The sequence below is a fragment of the Mustela putorius genome, unplaced genomic scaffold, assembly GCF_011764305.1.
Source record: "Mustela putorius furo isolate JIRA1106 unplaced genomic scaffold, ASM1176430v1.1 tig00000129_pilon_pilon_pilon, whole genome shotgun sequence".
In the NCBI taxonomy this organism is placed as follows: domain Eukaryota; kingdom Metazoa; phylum Chordata; class Mammalia; order Carnivora; family Mustelidae; genus Mustela; species Mustela putorius.
The window spans coordinates 40,005,511-40,025,192 of NW_025421290.1; the positions used below are offsets into that span (position 1 = coordinate 40,005,511).

The window sequence follows — 19,682 nt, forward strand, 5'->3', positions numbered from 1 at the left end:
GCGTTAGAATATGCCAGTTTATGTATGTCCAGTTCATTATATGCAAATCTGAAAACAAGAAAGTTGAAAACCTTAGAACTTTAAGCTTGGTAGCAAAACAGGTCTTGAGCAGATGTGAAACTATTATAAATGGTCTTTAACCCAAGGGCTCTGAGAATTCCTGTTCTGATGCAGAAATGTTAAGGCAGGAGTTTGGGATCTAGACACAAATCTCACTGGAGGTGTGATGCCCTATATGTTATGTGCCCTCAAGACTTCCAGATAAGGGTCCCTTAAAATACATTCAGGAAAGAGCTGGAGAAGACGAAACCAAGTACCTGAATAAATCTTCATGCTAATGTTGGTTAAAAAAACAAAAACAAAAAACCCAATATGATGCCTTAGAAGCAGTAATATAGTTAGATGGGAGTAATAAATTGCCTGAACTTGAATTGTGAAGCTCAGTGGGGGGAGGAGGTGTCAATTTGTGAAAAGGCTAGTAAATGAATTTACAGATGGCAAGGAGCATGAGCTTTCTGAAAATTTTCCCAGACCAGAACTTAAAAATGATAGAATACTAAAAGGGGGTATTCTCCACAAATGTATGATCAACCCGAAGTAAGGTAAATGGCCCGTTTTGACCTTCGTTACTAATAATCATAAATATCAACTCCATCAAAAATTAAGCCCACATCTTCAAGTTATGTTTCTAGTATGCACTGCACAATTACAACATGTTGCCATTTATTTAACAAGACTCTGAAAGAATGGGTCCCCAAGATCAAATATATACAGTTTTAATATTGGATATATTTACATAATGGAACCACCTCATGGTCCAATGTTAAGAACAGTGTTTCAAATTCCTTTTAAAGATGTAAAAAAAAATCTGGTAACTCAAGCTCAATTATGCTTTTTAACAATTCCACTCCCCGTCCCCAATTTTGTCTTTCTTTTAAATAAATATTCAGACCTGGGCACAACTGCACCTAATTTATGTTAAGAACTGCTTTTTGGGTAATTTTGCTCCCTGGTGAAGTCCTGTTCTACAATAAAGAAAGCCCTATGTATGTCTCTAAGACATTTTTAAACATTGATGAGCAGAGGTAAAAGGTTGTGTGCGTGCATTTATATCACTTATACTCATGAGATATAAACCCTTTATAAACAAAAAATTACTGGTAACTGCCTTAAGTGATTTACTTTATCCTTAAAAATAAGATGTAAACTTTGCAAATTGCCATTCTGAATTCCTACTGTATTTTTTCATACTTTCCTGGTCTGTACTGCCTAACTTTACCTTTTGTTTTTTAAAAATGAGTTTTTTCATTTATGCTTTTCAGATTAGGGTGGGGTTTTTTTTTTGTTTTTGTTTTTAAACAAAGGAGTACACCAAAATAAAGCTAAGGACCAATTAGTGCAAAAATGCATCTAATAAGGCTCTCCAGAATCTAAGGATCTGCCTCATTTCTGAACAATGAAATTAAGGGGAAAATCATTATGATTCACATTCCCTTAAAAAAGAGAGGCTGAAGCAGCCAGCTATCAACAGGAAAGCTTCGTTCCATTCACCACACTATTGCTTGCCACAAGAGAATACCATGCTCTGGGAGATTAATAACCTAATTATCCCAGACATTTGGGTTGGCACAACACCACGTTTCCTTTACGATTCTACTCTTCAATAAGGAAATGTTAAAAGGAGCCCTCCAAAGAAAACTAGGGAAAAGACATTTATACATACATTCACACGAACACATTCATACAGAGATACAGTGGGAATGGATTGTCTGCTAAGCTTAGCATTCTAATTTTAAATTCCATGCCTTCAAGGAGGGCTTGCCATTTTTGATCAAGGGATGGGAAGGGTAATAGGTTATGATCGATATTCTTTCAATTAAAATTATTCATATAGGTTCCTATACAGTACAGTTCAACATTAAGTGCAATTCTGCAAAAGAATTGGGGAGTCATTTTAATATTTACAAGAAATAAATCAGCAGAACAAGATTATATCAGATAGGCTGTGTACAGTAGCTGCGGCTTATAAAACATACCAGTAATTTGTACCTGGTGAGTATAAAGAAAACCAAGGCAGGATTCAGATGTCTTTACAACCAAGGGAGTACACAGGGCACCAACAAATTAGAGGACAAAAAAATTCACATTTTCTACATTAAAAAAAAAAAATTACAGATCTCACAAATGTCTTTGAAGACAAAGAAAAAGCCAAGTCCTCTGAAGGGTGGGAAAGAAGAAGAAATCTGAAACGGAACTCTAAATGTAAAAAGAGTTTTACTTCACAAGACCAATTTTCTTGGCTTCTGTTTCATATATCAATAATCTCCACATTTTGACTATAAAAACTTCTGCTTCTTCATCAAGTACCTAGAAAAGAAAAAGAAAAAACTCAAAAAACCAGTAACACATGTAAGATAAGCAATCATCAGCATCTCCCAATAGTGGCTGGTATTTTATCACTTTCTGTCGTTGTTCAAGATTTTATTTATTTGTCAGAGACAGAGACCGAACCCAAGCAAGGGGAGTGGCAGGCAGAGGGAGAAGCAGGCTCCCCACTGAATGAGCACTGATGCAGGAGGATCATGACCTGAGCCAAAGGTCACGCTTAACCCACTGCGCCACCCCGACATCTTGTAACTGGTATTTTAAAAGGCTTTATACATTGACAATCATTTACTTTCAATAAAATGACATAAAAGGAATTGGTCTAGTGTGAAAAATGTTATTTAGTAAATAAAAATTACAAAAAAGGATTGTGGGATGGGGGAGAATGCATTCAGCCAAATTCCATGGCTTACTAAATACTGACACCAAAGTATTTTATACAACTTTCATTCTGTCAATTTTACAAATACATATATACATATATAGAAAAACTATTTCCTAAAGAAAGCATTTTTTTTAAAGATTTTATTTATTTATTTGACAGATGGAGATCACAAGCAGGCAGAGAGGCAGGCGGAGAGACAGAGAGAGAAGCAGGCTCCCTGCTGAGCAGAAAGCCTGATGCGGGACTCGATCCCAGGACCCTGGGATCATGACCTGAGCCGAAAGCAGAGGCCTTAACCCACTGAGCCACCCAGGCGCCCAAGAAAGCACATGTTATAAAAAAAATACTAATTTAGGCAGAAGTAGTTATACAACTGCATAATTATTTAAGAGTACCTTATCTACCCCCAAAACAGCCTTAAAATTGTGACTTATTAAGTCCTTATTACGTATATGACACTGAATTAAATATTAAGTGAGAATATATGTAAAGCATATAACATTGCTTCTGGGATACAGTAAAAAACAGTATGTGAATACTATCATCACCAAAAAAAACATGAGGCTACTGAATAAATATATGGTCTTCTCCCCTTGGGAAATTGCTAAATCATCTTCCTATCTATTTATGAGGTAGGGGAATTGTATTGTCCCCTACTCCTGCCCTCACACAACATGCAGATTTGGGCCTCTATACCAGAGTTACACTGAGGTAAAATGAACAGCATGTTTCTTTCTACAGGTGGCAGCTACGACTGAGCTCCAGGGTATCGCTGCTATGATGGAATATGGCCTAGTGTTGCCAGGTCTCTGGAGCAGCAGATTAAGTTAGCAGGTAAGCAAATGGGGGGGCTGCCTGGGTGGCTCAATCAGTTGGTTAAGCATCTGCCTTGGGCTCAGGTCATGATCCCAGGGTCCTGGGATTGAGCTCTGCATCAGGCTTGCTGTTCAGCAGGGAGCCTGATTCTTCCTCTTCCTCTGCTGCACCCCCCCAACTTGTGCTCCCTCTCTCTCAAATGAATAAATAAAATCTTAAAAAAAAAAAAAGTTAAGCAAACCAGATCTTGGGCAGACTACATGGGTTCAAATGGCACTTCTACCTCCTATTAGATATGTGTCCTTGGCTAAGTCACTTAGCCACAATGAACCTCAGTTCTCTCACCTATAGAATTGAGCAAACATTATCTACATGATATTGTCCTACTGTGGGAGTTATGAGTTAATAGGTACAAAGTGTTTTGGAGAGTTGTACCTAAGTGATCAGAAAGTACCTAAAAGAAGCCAGAAATATTTTTTTGTTTTGTTTTGTTTTTTGAAAAATTTCCCCAAATTTCTAAACAATGACAAGTAATTAAAGAACTTTAACTCAGAATTCTATGAGCCAGACTTGAGCAGCAATTTGAGAGAACTACACTGCAACCTTGGAAATAATACAGACCTAGGCACAAAAAATCACCAGCTAATAAAATGAGGAAACGTACAGTTTGAAAAAATCAGACTTTTTTTTAGAAGAAAAAGTCAGATTTTTAACAAGAGCAAAGTACTACTTGAACTAAATTTATCCAAATAAAGAAATATCTAGAAGGTGAGCTTTTGTCAGAACTGGTTGACAAAACTAGCCAACTGTCTGGTTTCTTCCCACTCTGATCAACAATGAGCCAGAAAATTAAAACAATGTAAGTAATTAACCAGTAAAGAATCTAATTATACTCCAAATATCATAATATTTCCACAGATCAAAATGGATTAACAATAACAAGTGACATCTTCACTGACAGAAACTGCAACTCAGCCAAAGCCAAATACTAGAACACTGAGGGTTTCTTTCTTTTTTGTTTTAAATTCCTTAACTCAAGCCCAACTATAAAACACTCTCTTGACCCAGGGAGACTTTCCTAAAAAGAGATGGGAAGGCCAGGGAAGTGCAAATTCTACCCCCAAGGACCAGGATCTATTCATGTTTCTCCTTTCATCTGAGGCTCAGCAGTATGAAGTCAACAAACTTTTCACAAATTATCAGAAATTCTAAAAAAAAAAAAAAGAGCTGCATCAGCCCGGCTGAGCAGCAGAAAACTAATGTCACCTGGCTTTAGACATCATATAGTGCCTGGACACATCATATAGTGCCTTGACCTTGGAGCTCCCTTTGGTTAGGCCCCCGCACTATACCCCTCCCTGACAGGTCTGCAGTGGAGAATGCAAGCTCTCGCAGGCACCTGTCATCTTATGACATGCTTGCTGCTTCTTCTGACTCATCTGCCCTCTGCTGCCTTCCCACTCTGCCCTCCATTACTTTTTTTTTTTTTTTTTTAAAGATTTTACTTATTTGACAGACAGAGATCACAAGTAGGCAGAGAGGCAGGCAGAGAGAGGCCAGCTCGGTGGGGGGTGGGGGGAGAGCAGGTTCCCCGCTGAGCGGAAAACCTGACGCAGGGCTCCATCCCAGCACCCTGGGATCATGACCTGAGCCGAAAGTAGCAGCTTTATCCCACTGAGCCACCCAGGCTCTCCATTACTCTTTCCACTAACCACCCTCAACTTCCTTAATCATTTTTTTCATCTATTTACCTGGAAACTTGCTGTGCCCCTGAAAGACCCTGAGACACTGCAGCCTACTCAGGAAGTTCCATACTTTCAAAGCCTTCATCTCACAGGAGAGGGGAAACTGCTGGATCCTTCCTATTTCTGTGAATCGTATCTTCATCAAGATTCATGAGATCTCATGACACTCCCTTTCCACTCCAACAGCAGCTATCTAGCAAATACCTAGTCTTTCACCCACAACAGATGAGCACTTTGGCTGTTGGTTCCCGTATTTCTCTTCAATCCCTGTCCCAACACACAGAAGTTTCCATTTCTATGTGCATGACCCAGGCAGAAAGTTTATTATAGTCTTATTGACATCAGCTCTATCCCAGAAACTTTCTCCCATGGCCAAAGATGCATCCCACCTTCGTCAGGACGAATCCACCACTTGTTCTTAAACATTCTACTCTCTCACTATATCCACTCTTTCCAACACACCTCCCACAGCGTCACTGGAACCACCACCCCGATTCACGTAACCGCTGGCTCTATGCCGACCTTACTGCCTTCTTTTCCTAACTTGGAGCTCACGGTACATTCAACCACTCTCACCTCTACAGTCAATTCTCTTCCTTCTTCCTTTCCTCACAAAGTCACATTAGACAAATGCAACCACTGACACAACTCTAATATCCAAATTAAATGCAAGTGGGGATTTGATGTTTACTCAATGGATACCTGTCCAACTGACAAAAGTTACACAAGTCTCTTTAAGTCTCAGTTTAGATGGTAATTCCTGTGATGCTTTTCCTAACTGCCCTCCCTACCATCAGATACTCCATCTCCTCTGCCTTCTACATTTTTTTACATTTACATATGACTGCAAGTATATTACAATACCAGTATTAGTGTATCTGCCTCCCTCCTACTTCTTTAAGAGCAGATGTTCCACCTTTTCATGCTTCTAGCACATTGTTCAACCCAGTAAGCACTTAATTAATGTTTTCTAAATGTGTGAGTAGATCCAGGATTTGTATTTATACATACAAACACGAAAGGCAGAATGAGAGTGTTAATGTAGTCTAAGGACATCCTAATGTGAGTGGTTTTAAACTCTTTTAGTGCAGATTCATATCTTAATTGGGGCTTCTAAAAAGAAAAGATTCTGGAACCAACATGGGTAAAAAATTAACCAAATACAGATTAGTTTGTTTACAGATATTAGAATATTAGTAACAGTAAATTTCTGACTTACCATGGCAACATCATCTAAAATGCTCTGAGGTGAACTATGAGCCATAACCTAAAAGAAACAAGTTAACTGTCATTTTCAAAATTAAAAAAAAATTAGCAATATAGCCAAGAAAGTTTAATGTACCCTCATACTAATATGGGAACTTCTTGTGGCTGAAAAAACCTTCTGTAAATTTCTTAATCTTCAGAATCCTACTCTCTTCAATGGAAGTTTAGACAACCTGGGATCTTAATCACTATACTATGTGCTCTAATTCAAATACAGAGTTACAAATTTCAATGCTACAATGATTACAAGTAGAAAGGGCAGACCAGATTTGCTATTCCTAATATTAAAAGAGCAGTAGTGGTGGAAAAATAAGCATTTCCTTAAAATGCAATTCGTTATTCCTTTACAGATATACAGTGCTTCTACTATTCTGTCTCTAAGTCTTATCTTTCAGATAGACTTATCTTCAGAAGACAATGGAAGGATGTGGTATACCTCAGTGATTAAGAGCACAGACTTAGCTCTTACTTATTATAGGACTATGGTCGAGACCTAACCTCCCCCTAGGCCGCAATTACTACATGTGTAAATGGGGATAATAATAGTAATTTACACTTGCTATGGTTGTTGGGAGGTTTAAAGGACATAAGATTCTATAAAATGCTTAACACAGTACCTCCCAAGAAGTCTGGGTCACAGCAAATTAACCAATAAAAATGACTGTTATGCTGTGAAGGAAACTATTCTGCTCCTCTTCCAAAGGAGAGAGGACTGAGAAATTCATGGGACAGGCTATCAGCTGTCTCCACAAAAACCCCTTCAACTGTATTTCAGCAGCATTCTAACCATTAAGACATGGGGTGGCAATGCATTCTCTGAGGCAGGGAGAGAGCAAAATTGGCAGCAGGGAGCAAATCTGTCCTCCTTGACCCTCTGAAATGAAAGCATGTGGCGCAGGGGTCTTAAAGTGGAGGAGTTAAGTAGCCATGAAATCTCGTAAAAAGTGAGAGTAAACCATCATAGACTTGGCTTTGCAAGATCTTTTAGAGAGTGTCTAATATTTTAAAAATATAAAACAAATGTTGGAAATGAAGGGAGATCAAGACTAACCTTAGAACAAACAAAATCAACTAATGTAGCTTCTTCTTCACCTATGTATTCTATAATTTTCTTATTAATCCACGGTCTAATCCGTCGTTCCATCAATATCTGCAAAGTAATGCATGGTTATTAAATTAAGGAATTTTTATTATATTTACTACTACGTCTATAGCCTCATGATTTTTCTTAAAACTAAAATACACCAGGGACGCCTGGGTGGCTCAGTTGGTTAAGCAGCTGCCTTCGGCTCAGGTCATGATCCCAGCGTCATGGGATCGGGTCCCACATCGGGCTCCTTGTTCCGCAGAGAGCCTGCTTCTCCCTCTGACTCTGCCTGCCACTCTGTCTGCCTGTGCTTGCTCTCACTCGCTCTCTCTCTGACAAATAAATAAATAAAATCTTAAAAAAAAAAAAAACAAAAAAAACAAAAAACTAAAATACACCATGTTCTCATTCACGAGTTGAACTAACACAGGTATGTATCAAGATATAATCACTTGCTTCTAACTGATGAAGACTTCAAAGTACCACCAAGAATTTCCTCAATCATCGACGTAAATTCCCTGGCAGGCTAAGACCCCAGCCACATTAGCATCTCTACTAACAGAATCAGCAGACTTTATATGCTATGTTCAAAACCACTTCCAATAAAAATGATGAAATACAATTTGCTACTCACAGAATCCACAATAGACCAATCCAAGGGATAAGCAAAGAGCTCAGGTTTGGCTGTAGGAATTTTCTCAATGAGACTCTTAATGTGTTTACGCTTTTCTTCAGTGTTTACAGTGCCTTTGGCAGCATTTTTATCATCTTCACCATAATCCAAGGGAACCAGTTTCCTTTTTCGGGGTACATCATCACTGTCTTCGTCCTCAAATTTGTTAAAGACACTATCTACGGGGAGTTTCTTTCTCTTCACAGAATTAGGCTGACCAGGACTATTGGAAGCACCTATAGTAAAAATACCATATTAGCATGATGACTTAATTTTCAAATGTTAATTACGTTTTACAACCCACCATCCCTCAAGAACAGTGCATAATATACTTTCACAAATCTCAGAGAAAGATCCCAACTGTAAAAAATGACTCACTACTCACAAGTGCTAGAAAATTTAACTTTTCACTTCTTCTCAGAACTTGAAGCAGCTGCAGATATAGGAGCACTAGTAGAACTACGAAAACAATCATGAGCTAGAAAGGCATTTTTGAGTATTTTTCTATCTACCTACCAAGCAGCACGTATTTATTTTTTTCCTTAAGGCAAAACTTAAGTATATGTAGGGGATTAAAATAAAAGAAAGAAGGAAGAAAAATGCTAACGTACCCAGTTTAAGACTTAGTCCTATTTTTGGCCTATGTTCCTCAGGCTGTTGTTGATCTGGTGAATTTTCGTGAGGAATAATAATACCACATGGAGACTCATCCCCAGGAGTGTTGGGGGTTGCATTGCCACTGGCAGAGGAAACGGATGGGGCAGAACTGATGGGCCTCAGAGTTGGCTTGAGACAGGGCTTTTGCTCCGGCTCTTCTTCCTCTTCCATGGGCTCCTCTCGTTTTTCTTCTTTTTCTTGCTTTTCTTCTTCTTCTTCCTCTGATTCAGGTTCTTGCTTTATTTGTGGCTGTCTGCGCCTTTCAGCCTCTTGTTCCATCTAAAATAGAAAAATAACATGACTAACAGACCACAACCATACTCCACTCAACCAGCTTTCTGTTTTCCATTATCTTTCATAAAACCTTTACTTTTCATTAGGAATAATGAAATACTCCTTGCTTCTATCATCAGAAAGCTGAGCAGGCCTATACAGTATCTTAGGTACTCTGCAAAATGTTTTCTTATACTTTTAACATTTAAATATAAAATGCATTAAGCTCTTCAGCTATAACAAAAGCAAATACATAATAACAGTAGCTAATTTAAAAGGAAAAGGTATGTTTTTATATTTTTATTGAAATTTTATCCCAAAGTTTCAATTTATCTTTAAAGATTGTATTTATTTGAGAGAGAAGGAAGGAGAAAGGGAGTGTGAGCGGTAGGGGAGTGGGGGTAAGGGCAGAGAGAAAGGGAGAAGCAGGCTCCCCATACAGCTGCAGGGCTCAATCCCAGAACTCCGTAATCATGGCCTCAGCTGAAGGCAGATGATTAACTGACTGAACCACCCAGGAGCCCCCCGAAATTTTATTTTAGAACAGATAGACAACCACAAAAGAGGCAACTCAAATCCTCAGCTTGGTCATCAACAATAATTTGTTCTATAGTAGCTGGCTCGCTCAGGCAGGCGAGCATGCAACCCTCAATCTCAGGGCTGTGAATTTCAGCCCAATGTGAGTGCAGCAATTACTTAAAAATAAAATCTTTAAAATGAAATTATTTGGTCTTTCTAGGTCTCGCCTAAGGATGGTAGTCACTTTTGTATTCATGAACAGGAAGAAAGAACTAGAAGGGAAACAATTTTCGGAGTCAAAAGCCTATACCAAAATGAACATGAAATCATGAAAGATTAAAAAACAACAACAAAATGACCAAAAAGAGCATTATAAAAACTTGAGTAAATTCATCAATAACTTTTCTGAGCATGAAACAAAGAATGGAACAAAAAAACCCCAGGGATGCCTGGTTGGCTCAGTCGGTTACACGTCTGACTTAGGCTCGGGTCCTGACCTCAGGATCCTGGGACTAAGTCCATTCTCAGTAGGGAGTCTGCTTCTCCCTCTCCCTCTGCCTCTGCCCCTCCATCCTGCTCATGCTCGCTCTCTCAAAGAAATAAAATGTTAAAAAAAAAATCCAGAACTATGTACCAATTAAAAATTGGTGCATGACATGACTTAACCCCATCTACAAACTCACAAAGCAGTACAATCTGTGAGGCCTTCAAACCAACTAGTAGAGAATTAAAACAAAAACACACCCAACCTAAATGTTACAATGGTGAGGATTTAAAAGACCAACCATATACCATGATAGTCAAGGAATGAAAAAAGACATAAAGTTATAAACTGGCCATATTCTGAGTGAAAGATTATACCCAAGTTAAAAGCACATCAGAAAAGAGTGTGTAAATTATAATCCCACTTACAAAATTCATGTGAGGGTATACATATGCCTGTGTGATGAGATTTTAAAAATCACAAATCTCTAATGATTGTACCAGGCTGAAAAGAAAACAGATAGTTTTTAATTTCTTCACTACTGTGCTACATATTGTCTGACTCTTCTATTTTCTCATGTAAGTACTTTATCAGAAGGAAAAAGAACACAACTTCATTTTGAAAAATAAAAGGGGCATATAAGAAAACATGGCTTCTGTTGACAAATAGGATATAACAGATTTTTTCAAGTTGATATATAAGAACTTACAATATTATTAGATTCACGATATTTTTTTTTATTAAAAAAAATTTTTTTTTAATTTATTTATCAGAGAGAGAGAGGGGGAGAGAGCGAGCACAAGCAGACAGAATGGCAGGCAGAGGCAGAGGGAGAAGCAGGCTCCCTGCTGAGCAAGGAGCCCGATGTGGGACTCGATCACAGGACGCTGGGATCATGACCTGAGCCGAAGGCAGCTGCTTAACCAACTGAGCCACCCAGGCGTCCCAGATTCACGATATTTTAAGAACTAAAAACTTTTCTCAAATGACACACTACTCTTTTATGATAGACTCTTAAAAAAAGAATGGAGTATGCTATGTCCTATGCCAAAGTCCTTCCCTTTTTTAAAATGGCATGTTGCTCATGAAAACACCTTTATTTAGGAAATAAAAAAAGTTTAAGGTGGCCCCAAAAGTCCTGAAATGTCAGAACACCTTATAGGAAGAACAGGTTTCTAGGTAAGTTTTATTAGATGACATTCATTGAACATAGGTAGTATTTCACAGAAATAAAGGAATAAGACACAGAAGGATGTTTAGAATAATTAAAGCTGTAAATCAAATAACACTGACGATCTGTATAATAAAATAAAGAAAAACCACTAATATCCTCCCCCAAAACCGCAAGATCCATGGAGCATAAACTGCATTTCCCTTATGAGAGCACTGTTGTGGACTTGGGGTAACTCACCCTCTGGAGCTCTGCATCTGGATCCGGATGCCCTTCAGCCAGAAGGCGCTGCCTGATTTCCTCTAGCTCTTCCTTCTCTCTCTTCCTATCCCGTTCATCTGCTTCCATTTCCTTTTCCCTATCACGCAACCTTTTCTGAAGAGCGCTTCCTCTGAAAAAGTAAATCGTAACAGGCTTTGATACTCAAGGCAACTATTACAACAGCTAGTATCTCCAAAAGTACCTTCTTTCAAAACTGAAAGCTGCACATTGAGGGAAAGAAAAATGTCTTACTGTTCTGTATCTGAGAACACCCAAGACAGTGTGCTCTCTACACACACATGTTTAATAAGGAAGCAAGGTCTTGTCATTTACCACCATGCCTCATTCTCAAGTCATTCTGTAAGTATCTAACACAAGGAGAAAACCATTTTCTGAAGAAAGCAAGCTCTCATTCCACAGGGAAAGCCCAACACACACACTGTGTTTTCTTGAATGTCAAGTTGTGAAAAACTACTACAAGAAGGAATAATACCACTAAGAACAGTTCTCTATCTTCAATTCAAAGCAATTCTTTCCCTTATGGAAAAAATCCTTGAAAGAAGTAGTGTATTATCAATAGAAAGCGGAGCTGCTCTCTAGCCAGCAGTACATCTCAGAATGCTGAAATTATATACTACTACTGATTTTATGATTCAGTAATTTTACTTTTTTTTTTTTCATTTTCTACAAACCCAAAGCGTTGGTATGCTTTCGAAGTGGCTAATTCCGATGTTTTGATTATGTGGGAGTACAGTGTATTAAAATTATATACTAAATTCCTTCACTACATGCCCTGGCTCATGTCAGATACATAAGGTTAAAAAGAGAAATCAAAATATTGTCCATATCCTTCCAAAAATTAGTTTGGAATGGAGGAAGCAGAACAGAGCCAACAATTTTACCAGACTGCCAAGGTGCTAGAATAAGAGTAGCTTAGAAATGCCATGGGAACAAAGACATGAGGGAAGGCAAGCTTCACAACTCTCACTTTACAATAATATATCAGTAGGGCAGGAGATGAGATGGCAAGGAGTTTGCTTTGCAACATTCTTGAATGCAAAAAATTTTAGACCACCTTGAATAGTTACCAACACTAGTTATAACTTGCTATAAAAATTGGACCTCTAGAAAACACATGAAAAAAATTAATGTTTTAATATTATTATATGGACCACCACCCCACCAAAGATAGAATTGTTGATCCCTTTCCAACAGTTCTCCCCCACACTCCCAAAACAACATATCAAATATGGAGGTAATTACAAGGTAGAATATTAAGATTTTCTTCCTTACTCCAAACTTGCACCCTCTGGTAGAGAAAATACACCTAGTAAAACACTCAAAGTATGAGCTCATGAAGCAAGGGTTCTTTACCTGTAATATTTGGGATCATCTCGATCATCATCATAATCTTCTAAGAATTCTTTCAGTCTTTTAGCTTCTTTTGCCTTTCAGAAAATAAAAGACAAAGTGTGCAAAATTAACATGAAAATCATACAGACTACCCTCTCCTTCTTGGAGATAGATGTTTCTTACCCATACTACCGGAATTTTATAATTCTCATGTGCATTGAATATTAAATAGCATTAGAGATATTTTATCTTTTAGTCATAAATAACAAGCCAGATTTAGAACTTATCTCTGCAAAAAACAAAAAAATGCATATAGTATTTCCTCTCTGGATATAATCTTCAAAGTACAGTAATGAAAACAGAGCATACCAAGAAACAAAACTGTAAGTTATTTTATTGAATCTATTATTAACTCAACAAAAATATTTTACATTGGTTGATAGATAATGCTAGAGAAAGTTTTTACAAAACGCAGGACTGAAAAGTCAAGTCACAATCATCATTCTAACTTTGAGTACACAAAACATGAAAGTATAGGACTCTCTCTTATTTTCGGAATTTCAAATAACTCTTGTACTTAATACCACTTATAGCTAACAATTACATACAAATATGCAATACATAAAAATATTATACTCTATATCCTTATCTATTCTACCAACTATTCTAGCTATTATACCTATATATAAAAGGAGATAAGTTTCTGAATATAGTAAAAATTTAGACTACAGTAAGATTTTAATATATTGCAAAGTTCAAATATTACCTCTTTGTAGAGACTCCCCTAATCTAACCATCTATCCATCACCAATTCCCATCCCCAGAGCTTTCTCTGCACTCCCAAAATACTGTGAACAGACCTTTTCATATCTTAAAACACTCATACATAGTAACTACCTACCTCTCTGACAATACCACCCATTTGTTTCAAAGTTAGCAGCATTTAGTTACTCCTGTATACCCAGTACCTAGCACAAGCACCAAGGCTAGGATATAACTTACACTCAAAATGCGTCAAATTAAAGAGCGCAGATTTGTTAAGTAGGAATGACAAGACTTACAAATATTTAAATAAAACACTGGAAGGTCCATGAGATACATACTAAAATTTAAACATAAATTACCAGTCTTGAGGAGTAGAAACCTTTACTTTTTACATCATTTACTTCTGTTGAGTAGTTTTATAAAATAAGCAAGTTTAACTTCTTCGGTAATGTATTTTAAAGCTCTCAAACACAAAATAATAGGAAAATTCAGATTTGCATGTAAAAAGCAGCATCACTTCAAATCTATCCCACTATGCTGTTCACGGCAAACAACTCTTCAAATAATCATTTCTCATCATATTATTCTCTTCCTATTTTCTAACCTAGGGATAAAAAAGAAATTCTACAATGGGGGCGCCTGGGTGGCTCAGTGGTCTTCGGCTGGGGTCAGGATCCTGGAGTTCCAGGCCTGAGTCCCACATCAGGCTCCCTGCTCAGCTGGAAGTCTTCTTCTCCCACTGACCTCTCTCCTCTCATTCTCTCTCTCAAGTAAAGGAATAAAATCTTTAAAAAGAAGAAGAAAATGGGAGCTACAATTCAGGGGAGTTGAAATTACTGTCAATAATTCTGTGGCATTATAGATCTACTATACAGAAAACCCATACTATCTATCCAGCTGCTGCATGCACCCTCTTTTGGCTACTTAAAAAACTCCCACTACGTCTTATGTTCAAAAGCTATATGAAGATTTCCAACATCAGTGAATTTTTAGGAAGAATAACCTCCAAACTGGAGATAAAGAAACTTTCATGAAATTCTGGCAAAGAGAGAACACATGGAACATACTACTCAAGCAAACACTATGCTAAAATCTTTCTGTCATTCTTGTTAGTAACAACCTGTGCCAACGTTTCACTATTATTACAGTTTATCAAACAATGTAAACGCACAATACAAGTTTCACTTTTATGACTGTCATGTAGCTAACAGGTAGCATAAGGAAAAACTATAATTCATAAATGTTATATACAAGACAAGAACTGTCATTTACGAAAACAGTTCTTTACACGGTTTGTTATGTGGATTTAAATAAAAACATGAAAAACAAGAGGTCTTCTCATGACACTATTCCCATCATCCCCATGTGCCACACTAGTACAGAACAGAATCTATTCATGCTTTCTCAAATTCAAAATGCTATAGACTCTTAATCAAAGAACGTTTTATAAATTCTCATTTTATATATGACTCTAGGGCAGACCTATTTTAACTTCAAAGGTACGCCAAGAGATAATTTTGTTTATAGCCAGCAAAAATGTGAAAATTAAGCGTAAAAAAAAGAGTCTGGTGTACTGGAATTGTCTGAAGATTACTTGAAATATATAAAAATTAAATTATGTAGGGCTGCCTGGGTGGCTTAGCCAGCCAGGCGTCCAGACGCTTGATTTCAACTCGAGTGGCAATCTCCAGATCATGAAATGCAGCCTCACTGGGTGTGGAGCCTGCCTGGGATTTCTCTCTCTACCCTGCCTTTGTCCCTCTGCCAACAAATTAAATTGTCTTGAGAACTTACACATTTTAATGACAACCTCTAATCTAGTTAATGGTCAAGAATTTGACCTGATTTTTATCTTAAAAAAAAAAAAAAATCACTGATTCATAATCTAGACTATTACCATTTCTCTTCTTCTTTCTTCTTCTCTTTCAGCCTCTTTCTCATATTCCCGAGTTTTCTTCCGTTCTCTGATTTCCCAATTCTTAAGGCGCTAAAAAAGAAATTGTCAAATTTAATAATACAAATGTATGCAAAAGGCTCCGAAATTTTTGACTAACCTACTGAGTAGCAAGTTTTAATAAAAGCATTTCCTAGGGCATCTGGGTAGCTCACTTGCCCAGCTTAGTTAAGTGCACAGCTCTTGGTTTTGGCTCAAGTCATGATCTCAGAGTTGTGAGATGGAGCCTGATGTGCTCCATGACCAGTGGGAGTCTGCTGGAAATTCTCTCCCTCACCCTCTCCCTCTGGGCATATGGCTGCATGCTTTCTCAAATAAATAAAATCTTAAAAAAAAAAAAAAAATAGGGGTGCCTGGATAGCGCAGCTGGTTAGGTGATTGCCTCCAGCTCAGGTGATGATCCCGGAGTCCCAGGATCAAATCCCACATCGGGTCCCCTACCCAGCAAGAATTCTGCTTCTCTGACCCTCCCCTCTCTGATGCTCTCTCTCTTACTGTCTCAAAGAAATAAAATCTTTAAAAATAATAATAAAGAATAAAAGCATTTCCTCAATTTACCTCTTGGTAAGCAGCTTCTTTCTCTCGGAGTTTTCTTTCAAGTTTTCTCCGTTCATAAGCATCTTCCTCATCCTCTTCTCGGTCACGCTTCTTATCTTTCTCTCTCTCTCGTTCCCGTTCTCTTTCTCGTTCTCTCTCTCGCTCTCGTTCTCTCTCTCGCTCCCTTTCTCTCTCTCTCTCTCTTTCTCGCTCCCGTTCCCTTTCACGATCTCTGCTCTTTTCTCTATATAAACCAAAGATTTTAAAAATCTGTTAGTCTTTCAGTTTTCCTTTATAAACCAAGGGAAAGGAAGGCAACATATATTACAAAATAATACAGAAACTCATAGGCCAGAATTTAGCACCTGATTTCTGCAGAACTGTAAACTTCTCTGTATTTATCAGGATGATACACTGTAACTCTAATCTCAAATTCTGAATTGCATTTTAAATTCCATGTTAATGCTAATCAGTATCTCAGAAAACAAACACAGCTGGACATAAGAAATATAAAGGGCTGACAAACATGTTAAAAGACAGCCTTCGTCATTAGTGATCAAGGAATAAAGGTGTTGGCAAAGGTGTGGAGAAAGAGCATTTTGGCATATTGCATGGATAAATTAGACCTATACTACTGGCAACGAAAAGTTTTCAAATATTTGAGAGTGGTAAAACCAAACTGCAGAATATATATAGTATGATGCCATGGATCTAATTAAATATAATACAGTGTTTATGGATTCACATCCATGGTAAAAGTATGTATACACTGATTGTATATATGTCAAATTCTTGATAATGGTTACTCAAGAGGACAATAGCTATTCCAGAAGAGGAAGAAAGGGAAGGATTTTAAAGCCCAATAAAGATTAAGGACACCGGATTTCTAGTTCCAGCAACTTATGGGACTGCCTAAAAGTGGACTTCCTTTCAGCTACAAACAGGTAAAAATCTGCAACACAGAAACCTATTATCTGAAAACCAGCCTGGGAGAAAAAGGTGAGCTTTTCTTCTTTCCCCACTTTCTTCCTTTGTTCATTTCTGCTTTACTCCTTCCTGAGGAATTTGAGGTGATTCATCCAACAAAGTCAATTTAAGAAAGAAAAAAACTTAAAAGCAATGTAAAATTACAAGGAGTCCTAAACTGAGAGCTAGGTGAGTTGTGGCCATATGGGCTATAGGACCAAGGAAAGACAACTGGCTCAACGCAGGGGTGCTAGTGATCATCTCCCAGGACGCAGGACCTCAATGAAATGGTAAACAGAAAAGATGCCCCAACAACCCAGGGAGAAAAGAGGGACTCATGTCTGGATGGACAGTGGCTGTGCTCTGGGTCTGTGTATAAACTAGCTTCAGCTAGAAATTAACCCTGAAGTTGAACACTATTACTCGCCTGGGCTGAGGAAGTCCTCCCCCGGCGAATATAAACCGTGTAGAGACTGCCCACCCACAGTTCTACTAAAGCATCAGTGAACGGTAACTTCCACCAAGCCTTACCTCGATCGACTCCGATCCTTGTTCCGATCCGAGCTCCGTTCCCGATCGCGGTCTCGGTCTCTCTCACGGTCCCGGTCCCGGTCTCTCTCTTTTGTCCGGTCACGATCCCTATCTCGTTCTCGTTCCCGCTCCCGTTCCTTCTCTTTTTCTCGTTCACGTTCTCTTTCCCTTTCTCGTTCCCGTTCTCGCCTTTCTCGTTCCCTTTCACGCTCCCTCTCTCTTTCTCTCCGTTCTTTCTCAATTTCCTGTCTTTCTTTCTCCTTTTTGCCTTTCTCTTCTTCCAGTTTCTAGAAACCAATAAAAGTACTTTTAGAGTTAACTCTGTAGCTCCAGTATTCAGATATTTCCCGGCGCAATGCCCAACATAAGGAACAAAAACAACCAAACCACTGGCACTTTAATATTAAGTACTTGTGGTTTTACTGGACAAATTAAGCTGAAGCAATCACAACACTAAATAGATTGCGTGCAAACCCATATACTCTACACAGACCAGGAATCTCCAATCTTGGATGCTGGGAGATTGTGTCAAGTGTGGTTGGCCACTCAATGATTATTTACTAACTAAATGACCATGAGGAATGTGTTGATTTGTAGTAATTTCTAGAAATATAATCCCTTAGCTAAAATGTAATTCCCCTCATTATGAAATTTTCTGTAAATCAGTGTGACTACTGATTTACTATTGATACTAAATATAACCCCAGACTTCCCATTACCTACAGGTTACTACTTAAAGATTTCCAAGGGGAGGTGGGGGAGGAAGAGTCAGGTTGCTGTAATGCAACTAATCTTCTACCCACTGGTTTGCCCACCCTCCAAAAGATAAGCTGAATTCAGCCAATAGTTGCCCTATTATCTAAATGGAAACGTTTACTCCCACCATTACAAGATGGATAGCCCACCAAATACAAAAAGTCTGAAAATCACTCACTTTAAGCAAAAATGTACATAACTGTAATATTCTCATTTCATTTAATTTTAAAAGCAACATATTTATGCCCATTATGCCTATAAGACAATAAAATATATCAACAGTGATAAATCCATCCTTGGAAGGAACGATTGCATATGAACTTACAGATGCTGTGCTAGGACATGGATCGCCAACACTGGATTAACCTTGCCTACAAGCTATGTTTCTGGGAGGAAGAGCAAGTACATGGTTCACAAATAAACCAAATAACAAAGTCAGACCAAGTTTGTACCCTGACAAGATTACCAGTGTACCACACGGTTTCTACACAAACTCAGGAAAAAAAAAAAACAAAAACAAAAACAAACAAAACAAAACAAAAAAAAAACCCAAACAGGAAAAACAAAACAAAAACAAAATACATTTATCCCTTTGGTTCCATGTTTAGTGTCACCGAAATGAAATTTAAACTGCAACAATAAAATGTGCATTCTTTTGTCTTTTCTCAGTCATGTAAAGCATTTAAAACAACTTTAAAAAGTAATCTTACCTGTTACACTTTTTCTCTTGTTCATGGCTCAGAGAACTGATAGAGGATTATGAGAGAAAAACTAATGCATGAGAAATCAATATATTCAGCTGCTGTGCCAGTCTATATCAAAGGAGAATGTAGGCAAAGCCAATACTGAATACACTGAAGTTACAAAGAGAAGAGAAAAGAAATGACAGGAAGAGGACAGAAACTGAAAGCTATTTAAAGGGGCGAATTCTAATTTCTGAAACAGTTCTAAAGAACTATAAAAATTTATATTATAAAATGAGGCTAACTACGTAAAACTTACCTCAGTGTCATACACTTATAAAGAAATATTTATTTCTGAGATAATACTTACAGATTTATTTTAGCTGTTCCAATAATAATTGGCTTTATAGAATTT

The 19,682-nt window shown here is 37.8% G+C and overlaps 1 protein-coding gene across 2 annotated transcripts in view; it reads right to left on the bottom strand.

Moving 5' to 3' along the window:
• Positions 1–1,923: 1,923 nt before the first annotated feature.
• Positions 1,924–19,682, bottom strand: part of RBM25 (RNA binding motif protein 25) — a 56,654-nt gene continuing 38,895 nt past the window's right edge. For both annotated transcript variants that reach the window (XM_045072753.1, XM_045072746.1), the window contains exons 10-19: positions 17,829–18,115; positions 16,353–16,575; positions 15,738–15,827; positions 13,097–13,170; positions 11,702–11,852; positions 8,969–9,293; positions 8,319–8,593; positions 7,649–7,747; positions 6,551–6,598; positions 1,924–2,367 (exon numbers count right to left, since the gene is read on the bottom strand). In XM_045072753.1, coding sequence (XP_044928688.1) covers positions 2,275–2,367; positions 6,551–6,598; positions 7,649–7,747; positions 8,319–8,593; positions 8,969–9,293; positions 11,702–11,852; positions 13,097–13,170; positions 15,738–15,827; positions 16,353–16,575; positions 17,829–18,115 — 1,665 coding nt within the window. In that variant the 3' untranslated portion in view covers positions 1,924–2,274. The remainder of the gene's footprint in view (positions 2,368–6,550; positions 6,599–7,648; positions 7,748–8,318; positions 8,594–8,968; positions 9,294–11,701; positions 11,853–13,096; positions 13,171–15,737; positions 15,828–16,352; positions 16,576–17,828; positions 18,116–19,682) is intronic.